Source organism: Hyperoodon ampullatus (genome assembly GCF_949752795.1).
Source record: "Hyperoodon ampullatus genome assembly, chromosome: 17".
NCBI lineage: Eukaryota > Metazoa > Chordata > Mammalia > Artiodactyla > Ziphiidae > Hyperoodon > Hyperoodon ampullatus.
Genome location: NC_136930.1, coordinates 31,377,344 through 31,397,593, shown reverse-complemented (window position 1 = coordinate 31,397,593; position 20,250 = coordinate 31,377,344). Strand labels below are relative to the sequence as shown.

At 36.1% G+C, this 20,250-nt stretch overlaps 1 protein-coding gene and 1 long non-coding RNA gene across 3 annotated transcripts in view; one reads left to right on the top strand and one right to left on the bottom strand.

Moving 5' to 3' along the window:
* The window catches only part of RIPK2 (receptor interacting serine/threonine kinase 2), a gene marked incomplete at its 5' end in the record, with an annotated part of 29,488 nt that extends 15,028 nt beyond the window's left edge, over nucleotides 1-14,460 (bottom strand). For both annotated transcript variants that reach the window (XM_079722304.1, XM_079722305.1), the window contains 3 exons: nucleotides 7,590-7,745; nucleotides 10,138-10,291; nucleotides 14,288-14,460. In XM_079722304.1, coding sequence (XP_079578430.1) covers nucleotides 7,590-7,745; nucleotides 10,138-10,291; nucleotides 14,288-14,460 — 483 coding nt within the window. The remainder of the gene's footprint in view (nucleotides 1-7,589; nucleotides 7,746-10,137; nucleotides 10,292-14,287) is intronic.
* A 980-nt stretch (nucleotides 14,461-15,440) lies between these two features.
* On the top strand, nucleotides 15,441-19,644 carry LOC307065457. The gene is made up of 3 exons (XR_013811337.1): nucleotides 15,441-15,490; nucleotides 16,419-16,606; nucleotides 18,938-19,644. It is a non-coding gene; the product is annotated as an uncharacterized lncRNA (long non-coding RNA).
* Nucleotides 19,645-20,250: the final 606 nt, after the last annotated feature.

Sequence of the window (20,250 nt, the reverse complement as noted above, 5' to 3'; positions counted from 1 at the left end):
TAAAATTCCAATATAGTATAACTCATTATTATATGATTTATGCCTACCACTAAAAGAATATCTGTTGACAATAGTATAGTTAGCATATAAAACATATTTATGTCCATGACAAGGAGTGCCTAAAGCATTATCAGTGACAAACATTCTGTATTTTTGATATGTCCTTTACAGTTTTACTTCACTTGTAAATTTTGTGCAGATACTATCAATACACAATATCTTATAACTAAGTATCTAAAACGTTCCAATGTTTTTTTTTTAAAGGGAGACAAAAATGTAAGAACAGAAACAATATTTAGTGAACAAAAGAGTATAGGAAAACTTTGAAGACATTTAATTTAAATCACTTAGACCTTCACATGGCACAATTTAGGAGTCAACAGAGTGGAATGAGCTCCATCCAGCACACCACTTGTGGTTCAATCATTTAACTCTTAAAATGTTTACTAGTTTTAAGAGAAGAAATAATTTATTTAGTTTTAGATGAATTTGAGATTAAAACAAAATTATGGCCCCACTCCAAAAAGGGAGGGGGTAGCCTATATGACTCTTTCATACATTATCATAATAAAAGGGTAAGTCTAAGAAAAAAAATTAGAAAAGACCAAGAGGAAACATGGTGCCACTACATGAAGATAAGTTGGATTGATTTCTAAAAGCAATATAATATGTGTTCTGGAACATGGGTTCTAGAGCCTTGATTACTTAGATTTACATTCCATTTCTACCCCTTAATTAGCTGTGCAACCTTGTACAAGTTTTCTAATTTCTCTGTGCCTCAGGTTACCCATCTTTAAACTGGGGATAATAACATAACACAGGGTTGTACTGAGAAAATTAAACTAGTTATTCTAAGTGAAGCACTCAGAACAGTATCTGACACACAGTAGATGACCCCTGTGTGTTAGTATTATTAATGTTTTGTACATGGGAATAAACCTCTAAAGATTGCTTTTATTCATACAATACTAACAAGCACAGTACATAGTTTTAGGGCCTTTAATACACTTTGAGGTGGTATTAAGACTCTGGGGAACCGTATATCCTACTTACTTCTACTTGCCACTACAAACTCTTATTCCTCCCACTCATTCTCTAAAAGCAAAAACAGTACTCCAGCTGCACATCTGCTAGGATAATAAGCATTACTATGAGAAGCAAAGTTTATTTCTGTGCCACAGTGAGAAATGTTAAAAAAAAAAAACTGGGATGTGGTCCATCTTATACCTGACCCACAAATTGCAAACTACTGGGCTAAATACTGGTTTGAATACAGTGCTGGAGAAAATGTATTTTGAGCTTGCTTCCTTATGTGCTCCTTTTACTTCACCTAAGGTCTTCATCTATGTTTTCAAATCTCACCTAGAAAACCTAATCAGAATTCCCTTTATCAGCTAATTTAGTTTGGCTTTCACATGGAACCATATTTCTCCCCCTTCTCTATTACAAACACCATATACCAAAGACACGATTCATTAAATCTGGATCTTCCAGAGAAGAAAAAAAAGTGAAGAATATGATGAGAGGAATACAAGTTCCATGATTTCTTGAGGGTCCTGATATCATTCAGCAATGAAGACAGAGAATAGGAACTTTTCTATTCTATACAAGATCTTAACATGCATTTCAAAGGTAAAGGTCCTTTTTAGCTAAAAAAGCAACAAGAATTTACTGTATTAGCACAGGAAACTATATTTAGTACCTCAAAATAACCTATAAAGGAAAATAATCTGAAAAATATATAAAATGGAATCACTTTGTTGCACACCTGAAACTAACATAATATTGTAAATCAACTATACTTCAATTTAAAAAAAGATTAAAAAACTAGAAGAAATTAAAACACACTATTCATAAAAATCATCCATAATCTTATTACCCTACCGGAATAGCTATTTTCATTTATATAATACTATCCATGTCTGTAAAATTATAAAGTTATCAGTAAGAAGCTATGAGGAATAACTTCTAAGTATTGTGGTTTCCACACATAATGGACAGAATAGTTGAGAAATCAAACATGGTACATATAAATATTTATTTCAAACAAGCCTACCACAGGTTCATTTGTATTTAAGGTGCACTAATTGATACTGACCAGCAGATAAACAAATTGAATGTATTCTTTTTAAAGTAGAAAAGTCCTGGTTGATCTTAATTGGTAGTAAGTGTTTTTCTTTTAGATACTATGTTTCTGGTTAGCATTCCAGTATAAAAATTTACTTCAAAAAGGTGTAGCAAGGTGTGTTTCCATTTAATTTCATTAAGTATTTTAAAAGATTTTTTGCACTTCATTTAAAGGCCCTTGCAAGAAGATAGGTAGATCAGGTAACTGTTACTTTTTCATGAGTCACTGATAAACTTTGACTTTTAAGGGACATTTATAAAATAAAAAGTAGAGACACACAGGATGCATATAAAAGAGTGTCATAATTTATAAGAATAGTATTAGAAAGGTCACAGTTTTGTATGTGCTAAAGCTAATAAAAGTTAAAAAAAAAACACACACACACAAAGCCAAACTATTTTAAATTCTATTTATGTCAAAGAAAGACCATGGGTACCCTACTGATCAATGAAAAAGAGAAAGTAGGGGGCCTCCCTGGTGGCGCAGTGGTTGAGAGTCCGCCTGCCGATGCAGGGGATACGGGTTCGTGCCCCAGTCTGGGAGGATCCCATATGCCGCGGAGCGGCTGGGCCCGTGAGCCATGGCTGCTGAGCCTGCGCATCCGGAGCCTGTGCTCCGTAACGGGAGAGGCCACAACAGTGAGAGGCCCGCGTACCACAAAAAAAAAAAAAAAAAAAAAAAGAGAAAGTAGGGATCATCATCACCTATTACTTTGCTTCTGTTTTCTCTATCAAGAATAGTTTCTGGACTGAGATGAAGAAAATAAAGTCCAAGGAGGTTGAAAAGTACAAATCTCAGGTCATTTTACATATATTTCAGGTTTAGTTAGAATACTTGCAAATACCTCCATGGTGATGGAGAGGTATTACAGGATACGAGAAAAGCAAATGTCATTCTGACTTTTAAAAGGGGAAAATAATATTGATTTTGCAAATCTATATATTGGCAGAGACTATCCTTAATCCCAGGTTTAAAAATTTAATGAAAGGGTTACTTTATGAGTAATTGATAAAAGAGCCAGAAAGAACTAATGAAAAATTATATCAGCCCAGTGATCAATTTCAGACCTCATGTGACATATCCCAAGTACTTGGGATGTCTAGCACAACACTGTTGCTCCACAAATACTTAATAAAGGAATGACAGACTTCACTTCCTTTTTTGTCAGTAGTACTACTGTCAAAGAGTAAACGTTAAAACAGTTTGTATATTATAAAACATTCTGAGGTACTTTAATAATATCCTTGACTATTAAATTATCAGGCCTATTGGGTATATATAGAAGATCTGGAATTCATTCATTTGTTCATTCAACAACTACTTATTGAATGCTTCTATATGGCATATGCTAAGCAGGTGGCAGTGAATAAAACAGACTAAATTTTAGTCTTTGTGAAGCTTATTATATTATAATTGGGGGAGACGGTCAATAAACACATTAATAAAAAATGTTTTGTAAGGTGGTGAAAAATACTGTGGAGAAGCATTAGCATTAATCAAGGTATGAGGATACAGAGGAACTAGGTGGGTTGTCAGGGAAAGACACTCTGATAATGAGGAAGGAAAGGGAGTAAGTCATGAGCATGTAACAAGGAAGAATAAATCTGACTCCATACTGGATCTGTTTCTTTTACTTTAACCTTTGTATTCTATTGCTTTTGCTACAAGTTAAGAATGTTGCCTATAGCCTGAAATCTACAAGACAGCCCATTCTCAAGGCTCTGACCTTTAAGGGTATAACACTTTTCTATTCATACAGAGATAAAAAGTTACAGAACAAACAATTACATTTGTCTTGTTGGAGGTTTACAGGAACATCAATACCTGACCTACATGGACTGCTGCAAGAACAAAGGATTCCAAGAAATTTGCAACAACCAACCACACTCTCTCCCCTTTTAGTCTGAATTCTAGCTTGGGTAAGGTGGTTCTTTGGGACACTAGTCACCATCTTCTTGGTCTACTGGCTTTCTGAATAAAGTTGCTATTCCTTGCCCCAACACCTCGTCTGTTGATTTACTGGCCCTGTCCTGCAGTGAGCAGTATGAACTTGGACTCGGTAACAAGGACACCTGGGAAATAAGTCAAGCAAGGACTTTTGTAATATTCTAATGGAAAAAAATGGAGAAATATGGGCTGTATAACAGCTCTTTTAGGAGTATCCCAAACAAAATGAATGCTTATTCTCCAAAAGTCTTAATTATTAAAAGGATTGATATTGACCTGAAGGGAGGTTTTCAGACCATGTTGTGTAGCTCTGATTTGAGCTCTGTACTGCTTAATAGTTAATCATGACTTGAAGATACAAAAAATCAGCTAATTAAATTTGAAGGTGACACAAAGCTGGAGGACAAAGTTAAAAATCCTTGGACTACAGAAAAAACATTCAAAAAGGTCTTAAGAGCTGAAGTTATCACCCAAATCTAACAAGATAAACTTTGATGATGTCCAGAAAATATTCTGTAAAGTACATGACAAGGTGACATGACTTAAGTACCAATACATTAAAAAAAAAAGAAAGCAAACCTCTCAGTGCTTTTTGTTGACACTGAGCCCAATTTGAATGTTGTTATAGGACTGCCCCCCAAAAGACAAATTAGTAAGGAACTATGAATACGAAGTAAAGTATTTAAGACGATTCTACATTTATCACACCACATCAAGGGTGTAACTGAGCAGGACCCTATGAGGCCTTCCTGGGATAGACCTGCCCCCACCCATATCTTCTGCTTTAGTTCCTCTCTAAAGTACCTAGATAATAGTATCTGATGCATATTTCCTGAGTTTTTCAGATGCTAAAACCACCACCAAGTGGAAGAAATTATCTACTTGATGATCATGGGCATGTAACCCCCAGACCTTCTAGCACCTAAGGATTGACCACCATCAACCAATCAGAGAATTTGTGCAAGAGCTGACCACATACCCAAGGTGTGCCCCTTCCTCACCTTGCCTTTAAAAATGCTTTGCTGAAACCATTTGGGTAGTTAGGGTTTTTTCAGCACGAGCTACCTCTTCTCCTTGCTTGGCCCTGCAATAAACCTTTCTCTGCTCCAAACTCTGACATTTTGGTTTGTTTGACCTCACTATGTGTTGGCCACACAAACTTGTGTTAGGTAATATGGGTATTTTGTTTAGTTCTGAGGATCAAAATTTAAGAGAGATTTAAACACAGATGCATCTAGATAGCACCTGGGATTAAAACCTATGTAATAAGGAAATTGGTTGAATAAACTAAAGATGTGTATAAGGGAGAAGTATATGTGAGAAGTAGGGGGATTGTAGCTAACTTCAAATCTCAGAAGGGCTGTCAGGTGGAAATAAAATTGGACTTTGAACTCACTTTTTCACTAGGACCGATGAGTGGAAGCAACAGAGAAGGAGTTTTGACTGATCATATAAAAAAAAGTCACAGTCATTCACTTATGGATCTTAAAGACTCTCCTGTCACAGGGTAACTGCCTTGGGAGATGAGGGATTGTTGTAGTGAGGATTCAGGGGACCAGCTGATTAGGGGACTAGAATAAGTCACTTCTACCTGTATGGTTCTATAACTGATGTAATAGATTTGTCTCTTTTTTTTAAGCAGTATTGAGGCAGCAGCTTGCTTCTCTCTTCCTTTTCCTTCCATTTTATTCTAGGGAGAGGAAGTGCCTTCAATAAAGGTTTATTTTTTCACTTAACTTTTCTCACACTTTTTATATTTATTTTTCTATTGTTCTAACTTCCTTATTACTTATTTGAACATTTTTGGATACTTATAATATTCTTCAATTATGTATACTATTTGAAGAAGTGTAGCAAAATACTATGCAAAAATAAAATGAGTTACATTTAGTATTAATTTCTCAGCAACTACTTTTTATTTGCTGTCATCAGTTACATATAGGGTAACTGAAATCACTACTCCTCTGGTGCCTTTAGGTATCTAAATCTTATGCTTTATGCAAAAAATTAATTCAAAATAGATCACAGATCACAGATTTAAATGTAAAACATAAAGCTATGGAACTTTTAGAAGATAACATAAAAGTAAATCTGCAACACCTGTGGCTTCGTGAAGAGTGCTTAGACATGACAGCAAAAGCATGATCATAAAAGAAAAAAATTACAACTTTTGCTCTGTGAAAGACCCTGTTAAAAGGATGAAAAGAACAAACTTTGGATTGGCAGAAAATTTTTGCAAACTACATATCTGATGAAGGACTTATATCTAAAAAATATACAAAACTCTTAAAACCCAATAGTATAAAAGCAAAGAATCCAAGTAGAAAATGGTCTTAAGATATGAAGAGATGTTTCACTGAAAAGGATATAGAGATGGCAAATAAATAAATAACAATATTCCACATTATAGGAAAATGAAAATCAAGACCATGGTATATATCACTATACATCTATTAGAATGCTAGAATAAAAAACTATGATAATACCAAATGCTGGTGAGGGTGCAGAAAAGCTGGGTCTTTCATACATTGCTGGTGGAATAAACAACGGTACAGCCACTGTGGAAAGTAGCTAGGTAGTTTCTTAAAAACCTAAACATATGCTTACCTTATGACCAAGCAGTTACACTCTTGGGCATTCATCTAGGAGGGATGAAAACTTATGTTTGTTCAAAAAGTTGCACAGGACTGTTCATAGGATCTTTATTTTAATTGCCAAAGACTAAAATTAACCAAAATATCTCTCAATAGGTGAATGGTTAAACAACTTTTGTACACCCATACCATGGAATACTATTCACCAATGAAAAAGAAACCAACTATTGACACAAGCAACAACTTAAATGGATCTCAAAGGCATTATGCTAATTGAACAAAGCAATCTCACAATATCACACACTGTATGATTCCATTCATATAGTATTCTCAAAATGACAAAATTGTAGAGATGGAAGACAGGTTAGTGGTTGACAGTAGTTAGGTATGACGGAGGGGAGAAGGTATGACTATAAAGGGGTAGCATAAGTGATATCTTTCTTGTGATAGAGTAGTGCTATATCTTGATTGCTGTGGTGGTTACACAAATTTATACATGACAAAGTGATACAGAACTATATACATGCATTGTACCAATGCCAAATTCCTGGTCTTGAAATAGTACTATAATTATATGTGATGTAACCACTGGCAGAAACTGGGTGAAGGGTACATAGGACTTCTTTGTATTATCTTTGCAACCATCTATGAATCTATAATAATTTCAAAATAAAAAGTTAACAAAGGTATACTTGACAATTTAAATTAAGAACATAATGACTGTATTTTGAACCATAATTTTACCAATGTCTGTAGTCTAGGAATAACTAACTCACTGCAGCAGGAAGAAGTGGCACTGAATTAGGGGCTATGGAAAAGGCAGAGATTAAATTGGCAAGATAGAAGAAATAACTAAAAAGTCTTTAAAACTATTAAACACAAGGAGGCAGATAAGCATTTTTTTTAAAAAAAGTAACTACCTTAACATGAAATTCATTATCCAATAAGATATTCTGAGTCTTCAGGTCATGATGAAGTAGAGGAGGATTCATATTGTGCAGGTAATTTACACCTAGTGCAATTTCATGCAGAATACGAAATCTTAATGGCCAAGGAACATCAGGATATTCATTTTTCTTCATATATATGGAAAGAAACAAAACTAAAATTAGTGGCCAAATTTATTTCCACTTAGAAAATGAAATATTCCATGAGGAAATATAGTATTAAACTAAATATCTGGTATAACTAAATTCAGGGCAAAAGATACTCATTTTGTTATATAGTATCAATTTGACGTTATTTAACATCCTTGTATCTTACTTTCCTCAATTTTTAGAGAAAATAATGACTTTACAGTACTGATATTTCCTTTTAGTTTATACTGGTAATGCAACTACATGGTATGGGGTCTTTCTTCAGTTGAGACAGTTTTAAATTATTTTTTATCTGTATAATACCCAGACATATATTTATACTTATACCCATCTTCCCATTCTATGGCTTCTATCAAATAACTTGTGCCCATGAATGTGTACACACACACACACAATTTGTTTCTATTCAAAATTTATATTTTAAATTTCCTATTAATATAAAACCATACTTGATTATGGTGATAACCACTGCATCAATTAAAATTATGACCATAATATATTTACTTACTAAGCATTAATACTTCATATTTTTAAATCATATATTTACTTGCATTTCAGCTTGAAAAATTAGCATTTGGGAGTTTTGCTTTTGTGAAGGAGACAAAAATCATCTTCATTTCTAAGTATATATAACATAGAAACATTAAAAATGTAATGTTTTCTATTTCCTGGTACTTACAAGTGACAGTCATCTGAACTTTCTTAAATGTTTTCTGAACATAAAACTTAATACAGCTTCCCAGGAGAATGAACATACTCAGAAAAATTAGATAATTTGGGAAAATCCAACAATGAATCATCAGGGACCATGCCACTGGGTACATTTTACTAAATAATATGAAAAAGTATGCTTCCACTGAGCTCAAAACTGTTCTTAAGATTTTTTTTTTCTGCAAATGGGTCAGCTTATAGTTCACTGATTAACTAACTTGTCAGGGGAATGGCTCAAAATACTTGTCTTTACATAGTATATTGATTTTTTTCAACAATCTTTTGTGAGGTTGGGGGAAAGTGCTTCAAGATAAATCCTGACCTAATAATACAGGACACCAAAAGAAACACAAAACACAAATGTTCAACATTACTTCCTCTTGTATACACAGATTCCCATCCCCGTGAGTAACTGAATCTTTTAATATTTAAAAAGGTAACTTTCTGAAAATTATATAGTTTAAAGAAGTAACGAGGCCTCTCTGCAGTATAGTGCTATATGGAAGCTTTTGATCATGGAGAGGAAGGTAGATGAATGCTCACTATGTATTTTATGATTCCTTCCAGGAGTTAGCAATCCCCCTGTAGGAGGCTCTAGAATTTCTAATGGGCTCCAAATTTGGGTACCAGAGCATCTACTGGGGTGCTGGGGTATGGGAAGACAACATTAGAACTTATGTTTATACTCATTTAACAGAAGGAAACTGTGTTTAATTAGTATTTGTATCTTACTTGCTGTGTTGGTTACACAAATCTTATACACTGACACTAGTTACTTTACTCTGCCCTTGTTTCAGATGGTCCTGTCACAAACAGAATGTGTTGTATCCTGAAATAAAGAGGAAGCCACTCCATGAGTGGTGACAGTGGCACCTATTCTCTCTTGTTTGCTTATAGAACACTGTGATGTGTCAGAATTTAGGAGTGTTCAGTAACTAGATTTTACAGATTATGTTACTACTCAGTTTTAACTAAAGCACCCCTCACAAAATAGACCGAGTTCTTTAAAAATATTTCTTGACAGAAACTTCAGGCTAGAGATAATCTTAGTAATATGAGATCAAGCAAACAACAATAGATGAATACACATATTTTGAGAATGAGGACACCCCCGCAACCGGGCCATGTTTGTTTACCGATGGGATTCACAATTAAAGCCAGATAACTGATACCTTGAGAAAAGGGTACATGGCTCATGCCATTGTCTATTATTGGAAAAGCTCATGTATTTGATACTCAGATTTATTTGGCCTATTAATTCAGAACTTTATGAACTGGTATTATTAACATTTAATTTGAACCCTAAATTGTCTTTAACATAAAATGAAATCTGGCTTAAACTAACAATAAATTGTATGGTGTGCAGAGTTTATCTTTTCTCTCTCCTGTTCCTCTCCTACATATATATACGTGTGGATATTAGAATTCAGTGTAAACCTAGGAACAGTAACCTAAGCAAAATAATCTAGGTCACTTAGAATGCAGGGTCTGACTCCACAGTATTTTTAACAACACAAAAGAAGCCATAAATGGTGAAGTTTTTCATTATTCTTATTTTGATTCATCTATATATCCCCAAATAATCTGATCATTTGTAAAACCAAAGCACTATATAGGTTGAATAACAGAATTATAACCACTGAAAATGTATAATACTTACCCTATGTAGGAGTTCATTTAATGATCCATTTGGCATGTATTCAGTAACTATTCCCAAAAATTCAGGCTCATTGCAAATTCCCAAAATTGGAAGAATGTAACTAAATCTAGCTTTGTGTAAAATTTCAGCTTCTCTTAAGACATCATTTCTTTCACTAAAGAAAGAAAATGTATAATTATTTCAAAGTAATGAAAAATACACAATTATCATGCCCATAAATATTAATTAATCCTGGATTTTCTCATTCATTAGCTTTTGACCTCATGTAAATTATGCAGCATCTCTTAGTTTCTTCATGTTTAAAGTAGGGATAACATCTACCCTATATATTCCATAGGTCTGTTTAGAGACCAAAATACCTGTATAAGCCACTGACAGAAAAAAAGTGCTACATACAGATTATTATTGTACTCTTCCCAGAAAAGGGAAAGAATACAATGTTTAAGTTTATAAAGTCTATCTATATTAGAATGATAGGTGCTTGAACTAATTACATTAAGTTTATGTTGTATTTAAACGATCAAATTTGATTAGACTGTTATATTAAATTTTATGGTTGCATACCATGTAAAAATTTTCTAAATATCCTGAATATTAAAACACTTAACTGTTGTCAACAGTACTTTAAGGATGGATAGAATTTCAACCATTGGAAAAAGGGCATCCAAGATATGTGGTCCCTCTCCAAGATGGGAGAGATTTTGCCTTTCTTTTTCATCTGTGTATCCCCAGGATCTGGAACAGTACCTGGCACACAGAATTTGTCTAATAGATGTATATCAAATGAACTCAAGGAAGTTAAAGTACAGGATATATCTGGAAAATGTTTAATATGAATCAGGATGTGTAACAGCGTGTGTAAAGGGAGTGAAGGTGAATACAGTAGGGTAGGGCCTCATCTCAGAGCCTTAAAGCCAGGTGAGAGCGTTTACACTTTATTTGGTAGTCACTGAGTTGTGACTACAGGTCATTGAGCACAGGAGTGACATGAGTGGAACAAACTTTTAGGATGATTAACTTGGCAGCAAGGTGTAGGATCAGCAGAAGGAGGTAGAGTTTGAAAGCCAGGTGTTAGAAGATTATAATACTAGTTAAGATGTGAAGCAATGAGAGTCTGAAACTATAAAGGTTGCAGTGGAAATAGAAAGAAAAACACTAACTGAATAGAATAACCAGGCTCTGGTGGCTGACTGACCTGATTCACTAAGGGAGGTATATACATATATATATATATATGTATATATGTGTGTGTATGTATGTGTGTGTGTACATACATATGAAGGGAACTGGATTTGTCATCAATTTTTACCATGGATGATTTGGTATTGGTAGCAGCAGTAATAGAAAGAGAATTGTCTCTAGGAGAAGCTTATTAGGTAAGCGATGATGATTAGTTAGTGCTTAAACCACCCAAACTCTTGATGAATGGCTGCTGAAATAAGAAAAGCAACAGACATTCCAGACCAGACTATGAAGCCTCCTTTAAAAACAAACAATAAGCAAAATAAAGCAAAAAAATCTTAGTCATCTATGTTTTGAATAGGCAATATACTTACATGTTTCAAAATTCAAGAATTACAAGAATGCATAAAGAGTTTCTCTCCTTCTCACTGCTCTTCAGCCACTTAATATCCCAACTGTGAGGCAACCAATTATACCAGTTTCTGAGACCTGCTTTAATTAAATTTATATTTCCTAAGCTGAAACAGGTCTGTATTCGCCTCATGAAATGTAGGTCAACAAGACCGTTATTGAGTAGCACCTTTGCCAGGAAGGTTCCTGGATACTCTGAGAAAGAATTATTGAGAGGGCATGCTAGGGGATATCTTAGTGATACTTAATATACTAATTCCTCCTCCCATTAAGAGTATGATGTATTCTTCCTTCTCTTGTGATCCTATTATGTGTTGGCCACTTTACTACAGTTGGTTTCATCATCCCTACTTTATATATGAGAGCACTAAGGCTCACATAAATTAATAATTTCTAATGGTCATGCCAACAATAAGTGGCAGATTTGGAGTCAGATTTGAATTGCACTTGTGGGACTCTAAAGCCTTTGTTTTTTCCACTCACTGCTTAATCAGAGAAGGAAAATTCTTGAAGTCAGATTTCAGGAAGAATGAGTGGGGAAACAGAAAAAGCCAAAACAGTTTAAAAATAGGTTTTTATATTTTAAAAAATAAAAATGTAAAACAGCTTTTATAGACATATTACCAAAATTACCCACAGCAAATTTCAGTTACAAAACAGTTACACCCTTTACACAAGGTATTTGAACAACCTAGCAGACTCATCTACTCATAAGGAGTTGGGAGATGGTTGGGGAAGGTCCACTCATTGGGCAGAAGTCAGGTTACAGAGAATAATTCACCAATCACTAAAATAAGAACATGTTACAGCACATAAACTTATTTTTCTTTTGTGATCTTAAAGAACAATGCAAACATTATCCACACCAGAGCCCAAGAAGTCCATGTATCTGTTATTCCCACGTTATAAGTGAGGACATAAGACACCCTGTGAGTCAACTGCATAGCCCAGTCCTATGCTCAGACTACATAAACACTGCTAATGTTAACATTCTAGGTAACAAGTGGAAGAAAAAATGTGATGCAGTAATGCCAGAGTGTTGCACTGGTCCTTATGGCTTCTTTGATGGCAGAATTAATTTCCTACCCAATTTAGTGAAGAATTTTAGATTATGAAATTGTTAATGAGCACGAAAGGGAACTGTCTTCATTTCTTGGCCCCAAATGGCACAAAACTTAGATAAATTAAAATCTTGAGAAGCAGCATCCAAAATGGGAGGATCCATCTCCTTTAAAATACCTAATGAGTCCATCAGTGCTAGATTTCCATATATTTTAATAGTTGATTCTAAAATACATCTACCCTCTCTAATAAACCACCACCCTTCAAAGTGGACTACATACACATACACATAATTTCTCAGTAATTGCTCCACAGAATTCAAGACCCATGGTAAATATACCCTGTATATCACTAAATCAGGATTATGGTACACAAAAAGCGGGAACAATTTCTAGAGGTGTCTCAAACTTACTGTGAGATCTAGCCCATCCAAGCCTGATAGCAAGAGAGCAAATAAAAGCCACAGGCAGATGAAAGTCAATAACATTAGCAGGGCTGAAGCTGAGGAATTTATCTGCTGTTGGATACTGACAGCCTCTGGCTAATCAGGCATCTAGCATGATGTATTTTCACTTCAGATATAGGGGGAGGAGAGGAGAATGTTGCAATCATGGATGTCAACTCACTAAGAATTGAATGCAGGGCCTAGTTTAATTCCTATTGGAAGGAAAATACACAAGATTAGTGACTAGACTCACTGATTAATATATATGGTTGAAAGGTTTTTCTGGAAACAGGAACTAATCTAGCCTTCCCTTGAAATCTAGACATTGCACTAAAATTGTTCCAGGATGGGAGAGACATTCAAAATTTTTGGTCATTTAACAGCTTTCTGATTTCAGTTTATTCTTAGCAAAAATAATACAAGTTTCCTCTAGAGACAGGCTTCCTTCCCTGTGACGGTAAGAGGAGAAACTAAATTGAGTTTGATATCTAAACTTTCATGCCTACATGTGTAAACCAAAAACAACAAAAAGCCCAAACCAAAACGTCCCAGACTCTAGAGCAGTGCTGTTCAATAAAAATATAATGTGAACCACATATACAATTTGAAATTTTCTAATAGCCACTTTAAAAAAAAGTAATAGCCACCTGTGGCTAAGAGCTACCTATTGGGAAGTGCAGCCCTAGAATTCGACTTCAAAAAAAAAGGGGGGTGGGAACAAAGCAAACAAAACCCAATTTCAATAAAGAGGACGTTTAGAGTTGGGCTGTGATTGCTGATTTGTGGTGTCTGGAGAAAGGAGGCCCAGGAGTAAGAAAAAAAGGAGAGGGCAGTGAAAAGAAGCGTGATTGCTGCATCTCCAGAGAAGCCTGCTCTCCCCACCATGTTAACCCAAGCGTTGAACTGCTGCCTAGAGGTGACGAGGTGTGCGGCCGATCCCAAGTGGTCACAGTCGCTTGGGCTTCAGAGCCCGCTTGCCCGGGGTTAGAGCCAGTGGGGTGGGGAACGCAGATTTCGGGGCTCCGCGGTGGAGCCGCCGGGGCGCCCTACCTGTCGAGCAGCGGGGTGTGAATGTGCAGGTGTTTCACGGCCACCTGAACGCGCCAGTCTGCGTGGCGGGCAGAAGACACGGTGCCGGACGCGCCGCGGCTCAGGCAGCGCAAGTCGGCGAGCTTGTGGTACGGGATGGTGGGCAGGGCGCTGCAGATGGCCTCCTCGTTCATGGTAGCGGGTGGCGCGGGCACTCAGGCAGCCGGTCGATTCCGGAAGTGCCCGCCGCTCCCGCGGCTCCACCCCCTGCGCGAGCCCGGTCGGCAGGCCCTACAGCCTGCAGGACATTAGGTCACGAGGCCGTCCATTCTCCGCGCAGCCCACGACAAGCCGCTGCTTATCCAGAGCCGGAGCGGACTCTTCTCTTCTACAGACTGGTCAACTCTGCGGCGGCGGGGCGCACAGGGGAGGAGCTTCCTCTCTCCGACCTGGCCCTACCAGGCGCTGCCAGCCACCCAAGCCCGCCTGTCGGAGCTCCTCCCTCCCCAGGCTTCTCAGGCGACGTCAGCGGCGGATGCCGAGGCGGGGATGAGGGCCGCTGGCCCGCGATCCTCCCAGCAAGGCTCCGGCCTCGGCCTGAGGCCCGAGATCTCCGCCTTGTGGCGCCCAGACGACGTGTGCCACACTGGCGGGGCTCGGGCGGGGGCTTGGGAGTGGGGAAGTGAGCCAGGGGTGCTCAATTTGTCTTCTCTCCCCCCAACCCACTAGGTTGGAAAGGTTTTCTTTGGGGGAAATTTCCTCTCCGCAGCCTCACACCCAGTCAGCGGACCCTCCCACCCAGGAGGAATCTCCTCTGGTCCCATAGGCGCGTCTTCCGGGAGTCGCCAAACACCAGAGGTAGCGCGGTGGGTGCGGCAGCTGCCTTTTCCTGACTCCGCGCGGAAAGCCCTTTGAGGGAGTGCGGTGGTGACTTACTAGAGCTCCGCACTTCTCAGCCCGGTGAGTCAGGTAGGGGTGTAGATTCACTTGCTTATCTGGACTCCAATCTAGCCTCACTTCCAACTACTTCAGTCGTGTGGGGGTGGCTGATAAGCCCTGTCAGAGTTTAATCCTGTCTAAAAGTTCAGATGTTTAGTTCCTGTTGAGTGCTTCTCTACTAGGGACGTATTTTTCTGACTTTTTTTTTTTTTTCCTCTCCTGACGTCCATAATTACAGACAGAGATTGAAAAGTAACCTTGAGAGAATCCCTCCCTTCATTCCAGGTAAGACTGCAAACATTTCTTTCTTATAGATCTGGGAAGAATGCGGTGTTTAATGCCAACCAAAAAAGACTGCAAAGTTCTTTTTACCTTAAACAAACACTTTTCTACACCTGAAATGACTCTTTTGCAAAGTGTGGTGCAAATATTATACACAATACCAAGTCTATGCTAGGCATTTAATGAATTCTAAAGCAAAAGTAATAGGGAATGCCTGACTTCAGTGAGGGATTTCTACCTACAGAAAATAAGTGCTTCCTGTATTTTTGTATTGCCTGAAATGAGAGTAGCAGTGTTACATTTTACAATAAATGGAAGCTGTAATGAAAGAGTGTGTTTTAAAATTTGATAATTTAAAATAAAATACTTAGCTTTAAAGATATGGTCTGATAATCTGTGGTTCATTCCTTAATAAGCTTTTTGCTACAAAAAGTGCTCAGAAAACTTTTCCCATTCATTCATGCATCCAGTCAGTTTACAAACTAAGAATTCTAGAGAAAGAGAACAAAAATTAAGAAGGGAGGAAATGATCAAAATAATAATTCAAGAATTTTTGCCAGGACCAAAAGACAAAGATCTTCATATTTAAAGGGCCCACCAGCTACCCACAGTGAATGAAAAAGGACCTATGTTACAGTACACCATTTAAAAGATCAGAACACTAAGAATAAAGAGAAGATTCTAAAAGTTTTCAGAGGGAAGAAGCAGGAATAAACGGATGGGAATTAGAATGGCTTTGGGTTTCTCAACAATAACGCTTTTATGCTAAAACACTACAGTGAAATTTCAAGTTTTGTAAGACAATAACTTCCAACCTAGAATCCTATAGTCAAACTATCCATCAAGTGTAAGAGTAGAATAAAATCATTTTCACATATACAAGGATGAAAACATTTCTTTTCCATCCATCCACTTTTTTTTTTTTTTTTAGGGAAACTTACTAGAGGATGTGCTCCAACAAAACATGAGAGCAAGACAAGAAAAAGAAAGACATGGGATCCAGAAAAAAGGACCAGGAGAATGTGAAGGGAAATGCCAGGGTGAAAGATATGTGGCAGAATTAGAGAGCAATCGTTTTCACTGGAGAAGGAAGATGGCAGACTCCAAGAAGAAAGACTGGTTAGTGTAACTGAATTTATTTAGATTACTAATTTTGAGTATTTGGGTAGTTATATTGATAGAGGTTTGATAGATCTAATGAAATATGTGATAAAATTCGAGAGAGAACTTAAAAAATATAAGCAGTTAAAAAAGGAAGCAATTATTAATTCCATGAAAACTAAAAATTAGACAAGAATGGAAACAGTGTTTCTACAACTGCTCTGTGGTGGTGAAAATTTTAAGACTTTTTAGAGCTTCTGAAATACTAGTATATTATAAATCTCGAAGGAGAGAACATGCAGCATAGAGCACTATAAAATTTATTTATATTTTTAATTACATTACTTTAAAATTTTTAAAAATTAGTATTCACATGGTTCAAAATTTAAAAGTGTAACAGACAAATAATTCAATACAAAATTAGGCAAAAGACCTAGATACTTCACACAACGGTATATCTAAATAGCAAATGAATGTGAAAAGGTTCTCGACATCATCAGTCATTAGAGAACTACAAGTTAAAACCACAGTGCAATATCACTACACAAATATAAGAATAACTAAAATTAAAAAGACAGAATATAGCAAGTGTGCGTGAGGTTTTGTAACATTGTACATTGTAACGTACATTGTAACATTTTGTAACATCTTGTACATTGCTGGTGGGAGTGTCAATTGGTACAATCAATTTTGCAAACTGTATGGCAGTACTATTAAAATTGCAGATTTGCAGATCCTCAGCAATTCCTTGCCTAGGTATATGGACATGCATATGCATATACTAGAAAGTTCATAGTGGTGCTATTTATAATAGCTTCAAACTGGAAATTACCCAAATATCCATAAACAGTAGAATGGGTAAATGATTTGTGGCCCATTTACACAGTGGAATACTAAACAGCAATGATACTGAGCAGTGTACAATATTGATGAATTGCACAAATACAATACTGGATGAAAAAGCTGGACACAGAAGAGTATGCATTTTATGAGTCAATTCCTATTAAGTACAAAAATAAGCAAAACTAGCCTATGCTTTTAGAAATCAGGATAATGTCTACTCTTGTAGTGTGGTCATAGTGACTAGAAGGGACATGATGAGGCCTTTGGGGTGATAGAAATGTTCTGTTTCTTGATCTAGGACCTAGACTCTTGGTGCCAGTTACATTAGTATGTTCAGTTATGAAAATTCTTTGAGGTTACACAGTGTGCACTTTTCTGTATATATATATGTTATACTTCAATAAAAGGTTAATAGGTTTAAATACAAAATAAATAATATATGTGGGTGTATATTATGTCTCTTACTTTTATTTAATTAGTATTACAGTATATACCTGTTCACCTTGCTTGTCTTTCACTTAGTAGTCTATTTCAGATATCTTTCCATACGAATGCATAAAAAGCTTTCTCATCTTTTTTTTTTTTAAATGATGGATATGCTATAATTTACCCCTCATTGGTGGACACTTAGCTGGTTTCCACATATTTACTATTACAAATTATGCTGCAATAAGTAATCATTACATATGTCATTTCATACATGTGCAAGTGTATCCATATATATGTCCTAGAAGCTGAACTGCTGGACAAAAGAGTTATGTTCATTTGTAATTTTGGTTTGTATTGTTGAATTGACCTTCACTGAGGTTGTTCCAGTTTTCTTTTTCTGCAGACAAATGAGAGTGCTGTTTCTCCACACACCTTCTTTCATTTCTTTTCGAGATAGATAGTATAATGTTGATCTGCTGATTCCTGTATTTCAGTGCTTCTAAACTCATTTAAATGCTAAGATTCTTTTGATTGCAGACCTTCTAAATATCTGGCTTCAATTTGTTTATCACAACCTCAAAGCTTTAGCTTTCATGATAGTTTCACCATTATACAGCTTAAAAATATGTATTCTTAGTGATATGTACATTGTTTAATTAATGCCCATAATGAATGGCTAATGACAGAAAACCTAAAGAATACTGATGCTAAACTACATCAACTAAATGAGAAACAAAAGAAATGAGAATAATTATGCAAATTAGGCTAAAAAACAAGCCTCACACATATATGTTGAATTCATCTATTCAAAACTCTGTAGAATCATATTAAGTCATATTTTCTATTTACTGAGAATAAAGGTTATTTATATCTCATGTGCTATTTTAGGGACATGGTAGCTTGAAATGGCATGCTTGAAATCTCTCATAGTCTGTTTTTTGTTTTGTTTTTTTAAGCTTCAATGCCTTTTATTCCTGTAAGTTCTTTTTATTTATTTATTTTTCTAATTTTATTTTTTAAATTAATTTTTATTGGAGTATAGTTGCTTTACAATGTGTGTTATTTTCTACTGTACAGCAAAGTGAATCAGCTATATGTATACATATAATGTCCACCGACAGAGGAATGGATAAAGAAGATGTCATATATATATACAATGGAATATTATTCAGCCATAAAAAGGAATGAAATTGGGTCATTTGTAGAGACGTGGATGGAGCCAGAGACTGTCATAAAGAGTGAAGTAAGTCAGAAAGAGAAAAACAAATATCATATATTAACGTTTATATGTGGAATCTAGAAAAATGGTATAGATGATCTTATTTGCAAAGCAGAAATAGAGACACAGATGTAGAGAACAAACGTATGGACACCAAGGGAGGAAATGGGGGGGTGGGATGAATTGGGAGATTGGGATTGACATATATACACTATTGATATTATGTATAAAATAGTTAACTAATGAGGACCTACTGTATGTAGCTCAAGGAACTCTACTCAATGCTCTGTGGTGACCTAAATGGGAAGGAAATCCAAAAAAAGGGGATATATCTCATAGTCTTTTAAATTAGAAACAAGACAGAAAAGTTGAAAAATAAACCACTTAAAAAGTACAAATACAAGAATTAAAAACATCTCATATTCTAATTTTTTCTATTTATTGGTCTAAAAGCATCTGGTACCATTGGGGGTAAATGGGTAAAGGATATGTGGGACCGCTCTGTATTATTTTTACAACTTCCTGTGAGTCTATTATTATCTGCAAATAAAAAGTTTTAAAAAGTTGTACCTGGGTATATTAGTTTCCAGGGACTGCCATAACAAAGAACCACAAGAATTATAAAAAGGTATGTAAATGAGAAGTAAGGCTTCCTGATTCTTCAGATCTCCAGTTCACCTCCCCTAAGACAACAAATAAATTTAACAAATGTTATGTGCCATAATACTAGGTGCTGAAAATACAGGGATAACAAAAGACACATGGTCTCTGTCCTTAAAATGCTTTTAGTGTTCTAAGGGAGATAGAACCTAAGCATACAATTACAGTAGAGTGTGGTAAGTGTTCTGATAGGGAAGTCCAGGGCACACTCAGAAATTAGGGGAAAGAAGCATGCATGGTAATTTAATGAAGAGAGGTAAGGCAAACTGCCCAAAGTCATAGAGTTTTTAAATTACAGAGACATGATTCCTGCACACATCTATTTGAATTAAAGGTCATATTCTTTCCGGGAACTGCTTGCTGTATCACTGGGGTATTACATTTTCAGTTTCACTTTATATGATGTCTCAGGAGAGGAATTTAGTAGCCAGGGGGAATTCCCAGCTACAAAAAGACAGCGATGGACAAAAATTTATTAATGGAAATTTCATGGGAAATTCCATTTTCTTTT